The sequence below is a fragment of the Diadema antillarum genome, unplaced genomic scaffold (assembly GCF_040938485.1).
Source record: "Diadema antillarum isolate AM-2024a unplaced genomic scaffold, OU_Dant_1.0 seq00000121_RagTag, whole genome shotgun sequence".
Lineage (NCBI taxonomy): Eukaryota > Metazoa > Echinodermata > Echinoidea > Diadematoida > Diadematidae > Diadema > Diadema antillarum.
The window spans coordinates 316684-334042 of NW_027271201.1; the positions used below are offsets into that span (position 1 = coordinate 316684).

Sequence of the window (17359 nt, forward strand, 5' to 3'; positions counted from 1 at the left end):
AACGACCTCATTGATGTTGTTGTTGTTGTTGTTGTTTTATAGAAAGAAAGAAGAGAGAGAAAAATGGGGTCCTATACAAATAATTTGTCCCAGACAGCACTTAACATAAAACAGACATTATAAATCTTAGAAAAATATAAACTAGATTATCAATTATGTATTTACCAATTGATGGTAAAATGATGTGCAAAGTTTAATAACAACATAAGCATGATGTGACGTTCAATGTATACACGCTGTCTCTACATCATGTCAAATTTGATTTCTCTCTTGTTGTTGGTGGCGGTGGTGATTTTTTTTTTCGGGGGGGGGGTTAAATTTGGATTCAGCTTTTATCTTTTTGAAAGAAAATACGAAATCTCTCATGAAATATGTAAAGGCATACAATTCTACGAAGATTCACATTTATTTGATGAAAATCGGGTTTGAAATGGCTGAGATATCATTAAAGAGTAAAACAAAACAATCCTAATTACCGGATTGACAGTCACATCCACCTTATACTAGGATTGCTTTGTTCTCCGAATATCTCGGCCATTTCAATTAAAACCAATTTTCATCAAAAGAGTCTAAACTTTGAATTCCTCTTAGAATTGTATGCTCTTTCATATTCCATAACAGGTTTCTCAGTATCCCACGAAAAGTTGGAAACCTGATGCCCCATCGCAACCAAAACTATTTTAATATTACCATCCCTTTTTATCAAAGTTGTCAGTCTTCGTAGTTTTGAGCTGAACTTTGATTGGTTTTTGTAACAGTTCCGAGTTTCTCATTCTTTTAATAGGCCCTATAAAGGCTAAACCAAGAGCCGTCCTCAACTTCGTGTGTGCTAGTGCCCATTCACCTGAACTGTATAGTCGCTTTGTCAGGTTCAAAAATGTCTTTGATAAACTCTGCAACAAATAACTAGTTTAAGACCCCACTAATGGCATGCAGATGCTGTGAACAGACGAAGTTTTAGGTTTTGTCACGTTTGCAAATTACTGTAGTGTTACTGTAGCGACTGAATCAGGCATGACTTTATAATCATAAACACATGTATAAAAGCACGATCTAGATTGGCGTCTGACGTTTTCTAAATTTAAGTATTCGCTTTTATATCATTGTGACATTGTATAATCGGAAATGTATATTTTTGATAATTTGTTACCGTGGCAATGAACAGGAGAAGACGTTAGAATTCTAACACTACACTGAAAACTTTTCGTCATCTGCGAAACCGCGCTTCCGCGCGAACGCTGCAACACATAAAAGTGGTTTTAAAAATTGACGCATCTTCCCACAAAATCTCGTAAAGTTACAAAATTGGGGTGCCCGGATTCTGAAAGTGTACACTTCAGGGATTATTCATGTGTATATATTATATCATAATTGTAAGATTTATAGCAGTGACGCACTTTCTATCAGAACTAAAAGTACCTTAAGAGTCGATTTGTCTATGTCGAGATTCACTATCTGAATCTATGTATCAGTCTGCACGTGTGCCAAATTTCTTTTGGTGCTCTTAGAAAAACAAAATATAGGTAGGACACACTGCCGCTTGACTATGAAAAAAAAATCACCAAAAAGAGTCTTCATTTCTGTTCGTATATAGGGCCTACCCGTTCTATATATGAAGTGTTTGTTCGCAAAAACCGATAAGTCCATATTTGCCAAGTGGAGATATTTGCGATTAAAGGTCAAGAAAAATAAAGAAAATAATAAGAATTTTTTTTTGCTTCTTTTGGCCATAACTTAAAAGATGTACCTATTATGTATAGTGACCATTTAAAAGGTATTATTTTGTACTTTATGACAGAGACCGTACTTTATGACAGAGACCGTACTTCAAAATCTTCAAAAATGGACTTATTGGTTTTTGCGACCAAACTCTTCATATAGGGCCTACTTCTAATCGTTCCACTCCTCCATCACTGCCTCATGAAATTAAGAAAACAGACAAACAAACAAGCGAAAAGCTTTGTGAAAAAAAAAATCAATAACTAAGACGGAACGATAGAAGAAGAAATCATCACTTTCTAACAGCACCTCATTCAGATGTCTTTTTCCTTCAGACAAAACCTTTCCGGCTAAATTGCAACCTCAATTACGTAACTTTTCGTTTTACGTCAAAGATAAACCCTTCCAGAATCCTATTCAGCTTAGTACAATACGTCACCACTTAGGAGAGCATCCGGCTCGCCTTGTACACCTCCTTTATTTGGTTGTTGTTGTTGGTTTTTTTTTTTGTTTTTTTTTTTTTTTGTTCAATGCTGTTGTTTAGGATCTATGGCAATATTATTACTAGTAGTCATTTATGATGATACACAGGGGCGGATCCAGGAATTCCGTAAAGGGGAGGCGCCTTTGCAAAGTAAAGGGGCGCACGCCTCATTTTTCTTCTTTTTTTCTTCTTTTTTTTTCCAAAAATTAAGAGGGGCACGCCCGGTGTGCCCCCCTCGGGATCCGCCACTGAATACTAGTACTGTATGTATTGACGATTTTTGCCACATTTGCTTCATTTGGTTAATAATATGGTATTTAACCCAGAGCCTTCCATTACAAGGCTCTAACTGTATCAACCCGCTCTGGGAAGACCAAATCTCTTTGGGGTAAACCCAAACCGGGATAGCGCCATCTGCGGAAAGTCATGATCAAGTTCAGCCCTGCACGAACAACAATAACAACGGGATCTGAAGGTTTCGTCACATGCTGGGGCATCGCATCCGACGGCTTTTTGCTCGCTATCGTAGTACGTAGCTAGCGTCTTCTTGATCCTTTCGTCGCCCCCGGCCCGCTCCGCTGGCCCCGGCCCCGACAATCGTACTACACAATTGCTCAAAACATCGCGCATATTAATAGCAGGTGTCGTTCACTTGTTCGGCCGCCGACGTCAGAAAAACATTGCGGTCCCGATCCCTGTTACTGACCAAAGAAGGTGAGTTGACGATAGCATATTACGGTAAAATTTTCACTTACCAAATGAAAGAAATCGCTGAGTTAGACAAGTGAGAGTGATTTTGTAATGAAAATGATAGCTTTAGTTTTGTGAGTCACAAATTGTAGGCCCCTAACGTTACTGCAGTCACTTCGCAGCAAGCTCATCGACAGGAATGGGCTGAATTAAAGGGATGGTTATAGAGACCTTTAACAAGTTAGAATCCAGAGATCTAGACTGTCATATGTGTCTATCTAGCTTTGGTTACTTTCTGGAAATGCTTTTGGAGGTATGGCGTCAAATTACCAGTATAGACTATAGTAAGAAAATGAGTTTAAAAATTACTGGTATATTCCTCATCATTTGCGCGATGTCAGCAGCGTGCCAGCGCCAGCCCACGGCTCCGGATCGGGCAAACTGGAAGCATGGACCTTGCTAGGTCCATGCTGGAAGGCAGACACTCGCTACGTTGACTGTTTTCACGCTGGCGCTGATCTGATGACCTGTCGTGAATCGTGTACACATATATGAATATGCTCTGCACGCTGTCTATTAAATACCTTTAGATGCCATTACGCATTAGATCTAGATATTAAAGGCTCAAATAAGGGTCAGTTGTCTAAACCTATGTTGAATCTGGATGTCTGCAGATCACAAAATGCAATGGGCAATGCCAATGGCTCAATGCATTTCGTCAGTGTAATTTCGTTTATGAATCTTCTACTCTAGTCTAATCCCGTCTGTGTTCATCACTTCCCTCAGTGTCTGATTATATGTGATGGTCATTACCTCCGCCAAGGGAGGAGGTTATGTTTTAATTACCGTTGGTTTGCTTGTTTTGTCCGTGTGCAAAATAACTCAAAAAGTACAACTAGATGAAACTTACAGGAAAGGTTGAGAATGACACAGGTAACAGATGATTAAATTTTGGTAGTGATCCGGGAATTTTTAGGAAATTTATGACAGATTTTGATATTTTGGCAGGTAGGGTCAATGAACTTGGGAGTTCAGGCTGCGCGTATTTGAGGTTTGCATGTGCGCACTGAAGTGCATGCTCTAGAACTTCTACATGTAGTTTCTGCTAAGGCGAGGCGCGCCGCGCAGCTGGAAGTTTATGAGTAATGACGTAACAAAAGGCTTCTTTGTTGGGAAATCGGGCGACTTTCAGCACGCATACGTATGGGTGGAAATCACTGATCTCTATGGAAGAACAAGATCAGTGGTGGAAATGAGCTGCATGCTTGGTGGAGGTCTGCGCTCTCAGAGTGCTTCTCTTGTTTTTTATATGTTTTTAATTTATTTGAAAATAGAGGTTCTAGATCTATCTTTTAGGTCGTAGCATCTGGCTACTGACAATGACCTTTGTAGTTCCACACTGGACCACACACACAGATCACATACAGATTGGTCTTGTTGTGTAAAACTAGGGTAGCCAAAACTCTAGCTAGGCCTCCTTGGCTACCATATTGGGGGGGGGGGGGGGGGGGGGGGTGGGGGGGGGAGACAGAGGAAGATATGAGTGCTATGTTCTCTTTCTGTTTCATAATTCTTTGATTTTTGCTGCAATCAGTTATAGGGTCTTCAATAATTGTATTACATGAAATTTACATTGGATGGCAATGAATGGGATAACAGGGACTATTGGCCCTAACAAGTGCAATATTCCCTGGTATCCCATTCATTTTAAAGCCATCCAGTATACCGGTAATTCTTTGTCATTAATTACATCTATCTAGAGAAGGCATGAACAAAGTATATTGTATGATTTAATCTGATTTAAACGTCAGATATCTGTCATGTATTTTCCTTTGAATTTCCAGTGTGGCTTTTGCAAGGATTGCACCGTATAAATGTGGAGGCAAGTGTAATTGCTAGTACGGTACATGTACCTTCGTGATCACTGACTTTCAAAGCTTAGATGCATGTATGGGTCATCTGCAATATGAAGTTTGTTGAATACATGATGATTCTGAACGTACGTCATAGCTGACCCATACAAACCAAATTTGCATGATGGTTGCATGCGATCTACAGATTATTCTGAGGATTGCTTTGCTAGCATCAAGTTGTGAAGCCATCCATTCCCTATGCAATGCCCCCATATACCTAAAACAAGGTGAAGACTGTGCACCTTTTTTACTCTGCTTTCTAACAACAGACTGCCGTTACATTAGGGAGGAGTTAGAGGTGCGATAGTGATAGAGCACCCATCTCCATCATGCTGCTGCTTCTGGCATCTTACGTCCTTCTGAGCCTGCTGGCTTGCGGTCAATCACAGACTGAGGAGGTATATCAAGGGTGAGTTCCTCATCTATCTTAGAAGAAAGTTTAAGCTCTGCCAGCCTATAGATGGCTATTTCTGGTCAAAGTGCATTCATGCAAAATGTGTAGGATTATGTAATTGTGTATTGTATATTTTTGTTTTGTCAAAAGCATGTGAGCAAAACAAATATCCATGATATGGACAATAAAAGACCGAAATGAATGAAATGAATTATGTACTATAGCCAGATTTGCATGATTTCATAGATAATCAAATGCTATTCCTTTTCTTGGGAATGAAAGTTTATTTCTCCTTGGCTAGACTCCTTTGTGTTTCTTTTGAGAACATTGTGTAGGTCTGCTGTTTGTTTTATTTTTGTTTGTTTTTTTATTTGGTTTGAATCATTTGGTATTTATGTGCATTTGAATTATCAATCAGGGGGGTGTTTCATCAATATAGTCAGTGCTGACAAGTTGTCAGTCTCTGACAATTACCATAGTAACAGTCAGTGACCATAGCATCTCAGCCAATCAAAACCAAGGATTTTACTGAAATTGTTAGCACTGACAACTTGTCAGCACTGACAACTTGTCAGCACTGACTAACTTGTCAGCACTGACTAACTTGATGAAACACCCCCCAGACGCCCCATCTTGACTGATATTGTAATGCAGCTGAGTTGAATCTTTCTTTCCTCCCTGTGCTACATCTTTTGGTTTTTGCCTTCTCAAGTGTTGTACTTTACTGTAAAAGTTAGAAATTTTTGCGCTGTTGAAATTTTCACGCATTACACGCAACCAGAAACAACCATGAAAATAAAAGCACACAATGCATTTGTGCATGCCGTATGTTCCAGTGGTTGGTGTCTTGATTCCGCGGAATTAAAAACACATGAAACTCTTTTCGTCTGGCCAAGCGTGAAGAATAAGTCGCGCGAAAAAATCCACTTTTGCAGTAGTCTTGCCATAAACTGCACTGTCTAGACCAAACCACCACTGAATGCTTTTAACTTGGAATGTAAAGTGCAAAGCACACTGATAAAAAATATTACTGTTGAATTCATTTCAGTTTTTCAGTTTATACATCAAAAAGTTTAGGTCTGGAGTTTATAGCACATTGAAACTATCATGGAAATGGGCTCTTAACTCACATTCAGCAAACAATGATAAAAAGAGAGACCCAAGGAACACACCCATTGTCCTTGTAACATCTACATGTATACCCTTCTTTACCCCCTCCTGTGACAAGTGAATAAAAACTAATTCTTTCACAATTCTCTCCCATAAAATGAAAAATAACAATACATGCACAGACTTCTCTTGAATTAAAGAAGTATATCATGTTTTCATTCCCTCCTTGCAAATTTCGTTTAATTATTCCTTCAGTTGCTATACAAGGAATAAAGATTAGTTATTGTATGCAGAGTTATCCTCCGTAGAATCTAATCAGCCTTGATGTAATGCACATTAAAATTCAATAGTCTCACTCGTACGTGGGTTACACTTTAAAACATTATTTTTCTTTTGTTTTATGTGTGTAGAGTTGCCTTCTGAAATATTTTTAGCATCAGGTGAATCTGAAAATTATTATTATTGTTGTTTGTTTTTTTTTCCTGACATACTTTAATCCTATTTCAATAGCAACAGGAGCATTATATTCCAGAGAGACTTAAAGCCATTGTCTTGTTCTGAAATTGATGATTATTTTTGTCCCAAGGTTCTGGATTTCATCCCCTAAAATCAAAGGACTGCCGTCCATGCACAACGTCCCTGTACGTAATCCTGCAAGCCCCATTTGACTTGCATTATCCTGAAATCTTACACTTTCACATGCAGTTAGCACAATGTACATGTACAATGTACCATGCATTCTCCTTCCTGTTTCAATGTAAAAGATGAAGCATATATGATTATCTTTTTTTTTTTTTTTTTTTTTTTCACAGTAGGAAATGCCCGCTGTTCTGTTTCTGTTTTCAGGGTTGATACAGTGTGTAACTGCACAAAATTTTAAGGTGTGACCAAGGAGGTTACTGTAAAATGAGGAATGTTCGCGTGCATTTTAATTTTGCGAATTTCGCGAGAGCCAAGATTCGCAAAATTAAAATGCACATGAAAGTTCTTGTCTACACTATACACATTGAATGTTAGAGGCAACTTGTGAAAATTTCATGCTGCAAAAATATCGTGTTTTACAGTACAACCTCCTTTGTTTGACAAAGAGGCAGTGTGTATTATTTATCACAACAAAAAACAAAGAATACTATTAAGGCATACTGTAAAAGTGGATATTTTCGCTCGACTAATTTTTCACGTTTGGCTGGGTCAGAAGAGTTTCGCATGTTTTTAATTCCGCGGAATCCAGACATCACGCACAAGAACATGTGGCAAGCAAAAATATTTGCGTGCTTTTATTTTCGCGCTAGTTTCTGGTTGCGCGAAATGCGCGAAAATTTCAACACCGTGAAAATTTCCACTTTTACAGTTGTTACGACCAAAATCACTCCGAGAATGATCGCACAAAAGAAACAATCAACTGATGTTCAGGCGGTTTATTAACAGTGATATTGTAGGTACAGACTGGTAATCGGTTTCACATCAGTACAATAATGATCAATAGAAACAAATATAAGTCAGTAATGGAATCACTTACGTACGCATTACACGCAATATCCCTGGAAATGTCCAAATACGATGCTCGATGCACAAACGAATGATCCGCGATGCACCGATGAATGATTCCTCTGACGTAACTCCAGAGGCACAGGTTACGATAGTCCACGGTATAGATCCGGGGTAAAATCCACGATATACGTCCACGGCGAAACGTGCAGAGTCCAAATGTTGTGACGACCACATCCAGTTGATGCGTTGAATGATGATTCACTTAATATTGTCCACCTAGGAATCCAGCCCGTCACAGCTTTGCCGTAGCAATGTCCATTGACATAAAAATGGTGTCTATCTCCAATGAGGGCACATTAATTCTCTGCAGGCAAAATGTCTCCCAGGCCTTATCTCCACAAACATAACAGGTCAGCAGGTAACACAGGACTGACTATAACAAGTCGCTTCAGAGCCAGAAGTGACGTAACTCTCAGAGCAGAGGTGTTGGGTACTCTGCCTACTGCAGAATTTCTCTAGCTTATATACTATCTATTCACCCCTTCTAGCACATTCTATAACTCTCTCCAACCTACTAGCCAGTCTAAGTTCCAGGAATCCTGGATGACTCACTGCATAACATCATTGCCAAAATTAACTACCAATCACATTGGGCTACAGGGACAGTGCCTCCCTCAGCCAAACATGTAAGCACTTCCCAGAACTTTCTGGAATGGGTGAAATCATTCTAGATTGAGTGAGCTATAATGTATTTCCTGTTACATGCATATACTGTATAGCTACATTGTATACCACCTAGAAAATTCTCCACTTATCTGGTCAGCCTGTATGTACTATATCTATACCACATAGAATGTTCTCCATTAATCTGGTCCACCTGTGTACATACACATTAAAACAACCATGCATACACTACATCATACATAAATGTACATAACTACTAGTGTGTACATTTGTGACACCATCCCCCATGGGAAAAAGAAAGTTTGCCGTAGCAAGGGTTTCTTTCACCTTCACAATTTCTCATTATTATTTACAATGAATGTGAGGTAAAATCCAAGTCAAGCTACAATAATCACATACTATCACATGCCTTTTGGATAGCTGTATTAATTCCATGTTCTCTTTTCATGGATACCATTTACAATGATATTGCTTGGATTCTCGGAGCTTATACAATCATATCAAACTGTTTTGCACACATTAATGAATATGCTAAACACATACACTGGAAATGATATACGGTGAAAACTTTTCACCTTTGATACTCTCTTCATGTTACACTCTTGACAGAGCGTCGGCAATTACATTGTTCTTGCCTGCCACATGTTTGATTTTGAGTGCATATGGCTGCGTCATCATGCTCCATCTGAACAACCTGTTGTTCTTCATTTTGAACCGGTCTAAAAAGACCAAGGGGTTGTGGTCAGTATAGACCGTGATCTCCCCTTTGCTATTTGTCAAGTACACTTCGTATTGCTGGAGGGCAAGGATGAGACTGAGAGCCTCCTTCTCAATTGTGGAGTACTTCTTCTGGTATGTGTTCAATTTTTTGGAGAAGTAGCTAACTGGTCGTTCAGTGCCTTCTTCATCTTCTTGGAGCAAAACCGCTCCCACTCCTACATCGCTAGCATCTATTGCCACCTTGAATGGCTTTGCGAAGTCAGGAGCTGCCAAAACAGGCTCATTAGCAAGGACTGCCTTTAGTTTCTCGAAGGCTCTTTGACACTCATCAGTCCAGGTGTACTTTGCCTTGCCCTTCAGCAGGTTTGTTTGGGGGGTGACTACAGTGCTGAAATTTGGTACAAATTTCCTGTAGAAACCAGCCATGCCCAGAAATCTGAGCAACTCCTTCTTGGATTGGGGAATGGGAAAGCCTAGTATATATAGCCTCTACCTTGGCTTCTCTTGGCAATACTTGTCCCTGACCGACTACATGCCCGAGATACACCACTTTGGCCTTTGCAAATTCACTCTTTGCCAGATTAATCACCAATCCGGCCTCCCTGAGTCGATCAAAAAGTTGCCGCAAGTGTGTAATGTGCTCCTCCCACGTGTCACTATACACAAGGATGTCATCAATGTATACTACACAGTGGTCAAGTCCGGCAATGATTTGGTTTGTCAGCCGTTGGAAGGTGGCTGGAGCATTTTTCATGCCGAATGGCATTACTTTGCATTGGAACAAGCCATCTGGTGTAGCAAAGGCAGAAATCTCTCTGGCTTTGTCGGTCAAGGGCACCTGCCAGTATCCCTTTAGAAGGTCTATTTTACTGACATATGCAGAATTTCCGACCCTGTCAATGCAGTCTTCTAGTCTGGGAATGGGGAAAGAATCTGTTTTCGTCACGGCGTTTACCTTGCGGTAATCAATACAGAATCTTTGAGACCCATCCGGTTTGGGCACCATGACGATTGGGGAGCTCCAACTGCTTTTACTAGGTTCTATTATGTCATTATCTAGCATGTATTGAACCTCTTCCCTTACTTTTTGCAGTTTGCTTGGGTTTAGTCTGTAAGGGTTTTGCTTGATAGGGTCAGCATCTCCTACATCGACATCATGTACAGCCAGAGGGGTGCAGCCTGGCTTGTCCTTACACAATTCTTCGTACTCGTGTAACAGACTAGTCACATCTTTCCTCTGATTTTCAGGTAGGTAGTTCAGTGCCTCATCTACTTTCCCTAACATCTCTGAGTTAGACAACCTGGCACTAGAGGGCTCACTTCCATGCTCATCTTGAGCTTCCCCCTCTTCCTCTACTTCCTCTTCTACCACCTGAGCTACGCCTACCGGCTGACTAGCCTTTCTCTCATAGTACTCTTTCAGCATGTTTATGTGACACACCCTCTGATCTTTTCGTCTGTCTGGCGTGCTGATCACATAGTTCACATCATTGAGTTTCTTTTTGACATAGTATGGGCCACTGAACTTGGCTTTCAGTGGTTCACCTTGTATGGGCAGCAGTACAAGAACTTTGTCACCTGGGTTGAAAGTTCGGGCTTTGGCATTTTTGTCTGCCTTTCTCTTCATAGAGTCTTGCGACACTTTCAAGTGTTCCCTAGCTACCTCACAAGCCTTTGAAAGCCTTTCACGAAACTTTGACACGTAGTCAAGTAGGTGGACCTCATCATCCTCCGTCATGAATTTCTCTTTGATGAGCTTCAGTGGGCCCCTGACTTCATGACCGTACACCAACTCAAATGGGCTGAAACCCGTCGACTCATTTGGGGAGTCCCTCGTTGCAAACAGCAGGAAAGGGATGCCCTTATCCCAATCCTCGGGATACTCCTCACAAAATGCCCTAATCATTGTCTTTAGGGTCTGGTGGTAGTGCTCCAACGCACCTTGGGACTGGGGATGATAAGCTGACGACTTCAGCTGCTTCACACCCAAACGATACATCACCTCTTGAAATATGCCTGACATGAAATTTGACCCTTGGTCAGACTGAACTTCCTTGGGCAACCCATACCTAGTGAAAAACTGCACTAGAGCATCTACCACAGTCTTAGCAGTGATATTTCGCAATGGGATAGCCTCTGGAAACCGTGTGGACATATCCATGATTGTCAAGAGGTACTTATGACCTGACCTAGTCCTAGGCAAAGGTCCAACACAGTCGACTAGAACCCGACTGAATGGTTCTTCAAACGCAGGTATCGGAATCAATGGCGCCGGCTTCACTGAATGCTGTGGTTTACCAGCCACCTGACATGTGTGACAAGTCTTGCAAAACTCAGCCACATCCACATTCAACCCTGGCCAATAGAAATACCTCATGATCCGATCCTTTGTCTTTCTGACGCCTAAATGGCCGCCAACAGGTAACTCGTGAGCAATCCTCAAGATCTCACCGCGGTAACTAGGAGGGACAACAACTTGACGGACCACCGTCCAATCCTCATCAGCTGGCCTATGGGGAGGTCTCCACTTCCTCATCAAAATGCCATCTTTGACATAATAGCACTCAGGGACCTTTTCAGCCTCAGCCTCAGAACACGCCGTCTGAGACAAGCCTTTCAACTCAGAGTCTGCCTGCTGTGCTTCAACCAAGGAAGACTTGCTAAACAGCCCATCACTGTTAGCCTCGGAGCCTAATACAGCAACCCCATCATTTAAATCCTTGAAAAAGGTTTCTGCCAACCAAACACCGGAATTCTCCTCCACATCAACAGAATCCGCATCATCTTGAACAGCTCTACGAGCCTGAGACCTAGTCACAACACAATCTGGGAAAATCCCAGGAAACTCCTCCTGCAACTGCTCAGTTTCAGCAACCACCACTGGCTTATCTGAAACAACTGGAGACGCAACCACCTTGTCCCCAGCCAAGTCATTCCCCAACAAGAAGTCAATGCCTGCCATGGGCAACTCAGGAACAACTCCAACAGTAACAGGACCAGAAACTAGGTCACACTTCAAATCCACTCTATACAGTGGCACTGACATATAACTGCCATCAACAGTCTGAATCAAGACTTTTGCATTCACTGCACTATCTGGTGGAAAAGTCATACCACCATCCACCATCAACGACTGAGAGGCCCCCGTATCCCGCAGGATGACCACTGGCTTACCTGCCTCACCAGAAGTACATGGGGTCACCTCACCATCAAACAAAAAGCTATGATAGCTCTCATCCACCTGCTTCATCCTATCTTTGAATTTGGGAGATTGACTTTCAATGGCCTGTGTTTCACTGAACGGGACACTGTTTTCGGGTAGGACACTTTTTGACATGACAAATCCCAAGTCCTTCTTTGTTTTGTTTTGCAACTTCCAACACTGTGACTTTACATGCCCTGTCTTGTTACAGTGAAAACATTTAATGACATTTGCACTTGTACTGGACCCTTTGTCAGATTGAGGCTTTGGTGCCGATGAAGTTTCAGAACTCGTGCCTTTTTCAGAACCAGCATTCTTTGGATTGCTCGACTGATTTTTGTCTCTCTTATTTCCAGAGAAATTCCTGAAAGGTGGTCTGTTGTCATTTCTGTGGGTCAGCTCATACTCATCAGCCATCAAGGCTGCTTTATGCAAACTTGTCACTTTGTGATCATCCAAATGTGACCTCACACTGAAAGCAACACTCTTTTTGAATTCTTCCAAGAGAACAACCTCACGTAGGTTATCAAAGTCCTGATCCACTTTCAGGGACCTGTACCACCTATCAAACATCATTTCTTTTTCACGAGCAAACTCAACATGTGTCTGGCCTGGTTTACGGTACGAATTTCTGAACTTATGTCTGTACGCCTCTGGCACCAACTCATAAGCATTCAACACTGCCTTCTTGACTGTAGCATAGTCACGTGATTGCTCTTCAGAGAGAGATGAGTACACATCAGCTGCTTTGCCGACAAACACACTTTGAAGGAGCAAGGGCCAAAATTCCTGTGGCCAGTTCAAGCTGTTAGCCACCTTCTCAAATGACACAAAATATGCATCAACTCTGTTTTCCTCAAACTTTGGCACCAATCGAATGTTCTTGGCCAAATCAAATTCAGAGGGAGCCCTTTCATGATTTCCAACAGTCTGTGCATGAGTCAATTCCATCTCACGCAATTTCAGTTGTTGCTCCACTTCAAGTTTCTTCATTTCAATTTCTTTCTCCACTTCTCTTCGTTCTCTATCCCTCTCCCTTTCCATTTCTAATCTCATCTTCTCTTTCTCCAGTTCTAATTCCCTTGCCCTTTCTCTCTCCTTCATTTCCAATCTAGCAAGCTCAAGCCGTGTTTGATCTGAAATTTGAGCTTGATCTGGAATGTTGATTTCTTCTTTGAGCTCCATGTGACCAGCTACTAAGTCAAGAATCTCTGCCTTTCTTGCACCTTGTGGAACATTAACATTTAAATGCTGTGCAATAGCAGTCAAATCACATTTGCGTAACCTTTGCAAATCTTTGAGGGACAAATCTGTCCTCTGAACAAATGCCTGAACATCCATTGTACTGATTGACATTGTCACACTGTATTACACACAATATACAATTGAACAATCAACTCAACTGGTATTTTGTCTGTTCCAATATTCTGGATTCCGGAACGTTCCAAATTCTAAGTTTTGGCTTAAATTCACTTCTCGGACACAAGCCCCCAATTTTGTTACGACCAAAATCACTCCGAGAATGATCGCACAAAAGAAACAATCAACTGATGTTCAGGCGGTTTATTAACAGTGATATTGTAGGTACAGACTGGTAATCGGTTTCACATCAGTACAATAATGATCAATAGAAACAAATATAAGTCAGTAATGGAATCACTTACGTACGCATTACACGCAATATCCCTGGAAATGTCCAAATACGATGCTCGATGCACAAACGAATGATCCGCGATGCACCGATGAATGATTCCTCTGACGTAACTCCAGAGGCACAGGTTACGATAGTCCACGGTATAGATCCGGGGTAAAATCCACGATATACGTCCACGGCGAAACGTGCAGAGTCCAAATGTTGTGACGACCACATCCAGTTGATGCGTTGAATGATGATTCACTTAATATTGTCCACCTAGGAATCCAGCCCGTCACAGCTTTGCCGTAGCAATGTCCATTGACATAAAAATGGTGTCTATCTCCAATGAGGGCACATTAATTCTCTGCAGGCAAAATGTCTCCCAGGCCTTATCTCCACAAACATAACAGGTCAGCAGGTAACACAGGACTGACTATAACAAGTCGCTTCAGAGCCAGAAGTGACGTAACTCTCAGAGCAGAGGTGTTGGGTACTCTGCCTACTGCAGAATTTCTCTAGCTTATATACTATCTATTCACCCCTTCTAGCACATTCTATAACTCTCTCCAACCTACTAGCCAGTCTAAGTTCCAGGAATCCTGGATGACTCACTGCATAACATCATTGCCAAAATTAACTACCAATCACATTGGGCTACAGGGACAGTGCCTCCCTCAGCCAAACATGTAAGCACTTCCCAGAACTTTCTGGAATGGGTGAAATCATTCTAGATTGAGTGAGCTATAATGTATTTCCTGTTACATGCATATACTGTATAGCTACATTGTATACCACCTAGAAAATTCTCCACTTATCTGGTCAGCCTGTATGTACTATATCTATACCACATAGAATGTTCTCCATTAATCTGGTCCACCTGTGTACATACACATTAAAACAACCATGCATACACTACAAAATGTACATAACTACTAGTGTGTACATTTGTGACACAGTAGTGCATCTAACTGTTTCTATTCATGCAACATAACAATGCGCCTACCACTTTGCAGTGTGATTAATCTCCAGACCCTGAAGGATATTCTGCAAATGGAAAAGGAAAAAGAAAAGGAAGAAGAAAAAAAATATCTCATTGTAAGATGGCAGGCACAGTTGTACTTTCTTTCAAACTACAAATTTGTGCTTGTAAGATTGTTTAAATTCAGGTTTTCCTGTTTAGTTCAGTTTATATATATATATGTCATATATTTAACAAAGTTATGATCTTATTATGTATCTTGATGTAGGATGCTAATCTTTCTCCTGGTATATTTTGTGCTACTTTGTATGTGTTGTTATTCTGTCAAAGGAGAAGAAATGATTTTTATTTGTTTTTTGAGCCAGCCATTGTGTGCAGTCAGGATTCTGTTCTGCACACAGTGGTTGTGTTCACAGTGGTTCTGTTCCCTGGATCCTTTTCTTCTAATGCATTAGCCCGTATCACGAAACGTCAGAGCTGTGATGTCATAGTGCGGTATTGATCCAGGCAGCGAGAACTGAAACTGGGTCAATTGGCCTGTTAGTACTGCAAACTTTGCCAACTGCAAAAGAGATAGAGAAAAAAAAAAAACAACCCAGAAAATATGCAGAGGTCCTACTGGGGTGTTTTCTCTTTACTGTGCTGCTTGGAGTGGGACCAGTTTTGAGCTGTGCGCCGCATTGCTGATTAGACCACGGATGCATACTGTGTAATGCAGGTGTACAAAATTATCCTTTGAATGATTTTCAGAGTAGTGCGCAGAACAGCTTCATCATAAAACGTACTGCGTGGCAACACAAAATATGCACTTTTATTTCAATTTTAAAACAAAGAAATACTCAGGATACCTCTTTAGCAATCCTTCTCCAGTGAAATCAATGGTCAAACTGTCCATTTCTCTCCTGAAAAGCTGGACATTGCTTTCTTATAATAGACCGAGTAACTGCGACAAGGATGGTAATGGGCATTTTTGTAACCTTGCAAGCAACTAAACTGGTTAATTGGTACATATCACTGTGGGTTTTTTTTTTTTGGGGGGGGGGATGCGTGGAAGGAGGGGGAGTGAACTGTTGCAAAAAGTCTGTCAGGAAAAACTTGTTGCTCCTTTGTGATACAGGATCGTGTTTTTGTTTGACATGTGCCATTGCCTAGATCATCACAATAGTGGGCGAGATGCAAGGTCCTTGTTACCCTCACAAACTTTCCATTTTTAACTCTCTCTTTTTATAAGACAAAATATAGATTAAATGCAGCTACCAGTAACTCATTGTAGACAAGAACGACATACTGTAACTCCCTGGAGTTAATGATGTGTCCTTGAAGGATGTTTTTATAACACAGTTGGCACACACATTAGAAAGAAAAATTGGAGCGACTATCAATACGCATGAAAATGCAGCCAAAGGTGTCATTCTTTGCATTGTATTTCACCTACTTTTTTCCAACAAAAACAACACAATTTGTTTCTATAATAGTTGGAACCAAGTGCACCACCTAATTTCCTTTGTTGTAGTCCGAAGGTGTGCATTTCTTATGCAATTATATGCCAAGTAGCCAGTACAATGTAATTGGGTATTCTCAATGTTATTACAAGCACTGCATTTGGAGCATCAATTCATGAAGAAATGTTGGGTGTGATATTGAACCTACTTACCGACAACTGTAAGGTCTTCTTTATCCACAGTAACTTTTCCAGTAACACTGCTCTACCAGATTGCCATGCCACTATTATTACCCTAGTAGCATTGCCGTGTACCCATTTGTACTTTAACTGGGTCGAGAAGGACATGGTAGGTAAAGACATCTTGAAAGAAAGATATCATTCAGAGGGTCCCGTGAAGATTCAGGTGTGAGTTTCTTCACTTTGTCAAATTTAATTTGTAGAGGGAGACAGAGTGGAGAAACTTGCGCCTAAAGACATCTCGTTAACGGACGTAGGCTTTGATGGGATTCAAACTTGGGACAGTCTCCATTTGAAAGTCAGAGTCTCATGAATATTGCCCTATGCCACAGTGCCCCAACATCTTTGGTATTCGCTTATGAAATGTCTTTCTGAGGCAGCCTATTCTCATTCTTTGGCAGGACACATCTTTTGTTACTTGCCTTTAAATGTGAAGGGCACTTTTAGATGCACAAATGCCCTTACAGCTGTATGGGCAAGTGGAAAAACTGTACAGAATCATTGTTGGGCATTACATAAAATGTTTTGGTACCTCATCACTTTGCTCTGTTGGGAAAGTGGGGAAAATGTTAATCACACACATAGTTTTGTTTTGTCCATTTGTTTGCTTGTTTGTTTGTTTTTAGTGCCCCGCTTGTGGTAGATATTGTTCTCAC

The 17359-nt window shown here is 40.9% G+C and overlaps 1 protein-coding gene across 1 annotated transcript in view; it reads left to right on the plus strand.

The window, feature by feature from the left end:
* Positions 1 to 2773: 2773 nt before the first annotated feature.
* The window catches only part of LOC139727160 (CD109 antigen-like), an 83540-nt gene continuing 68954 nt past the window's right edge, over positions 2774 to 17359 (plus strand). The window contains exons 1-2 of the mRNA XM_071638136.1: positions 2774 to 2917; positions 5076 to 5215. Coding sequence (XP_071494237.1) covers positions 5136 to 5215 — 80 coding nt within the window. The 5' untranslated portion in view covers positions 2774 to 2917; positions 5076 to 5135. The remainder of the gene's footprint in view (positions 2918 to 5075; positions 5216 to 17359) is intronic.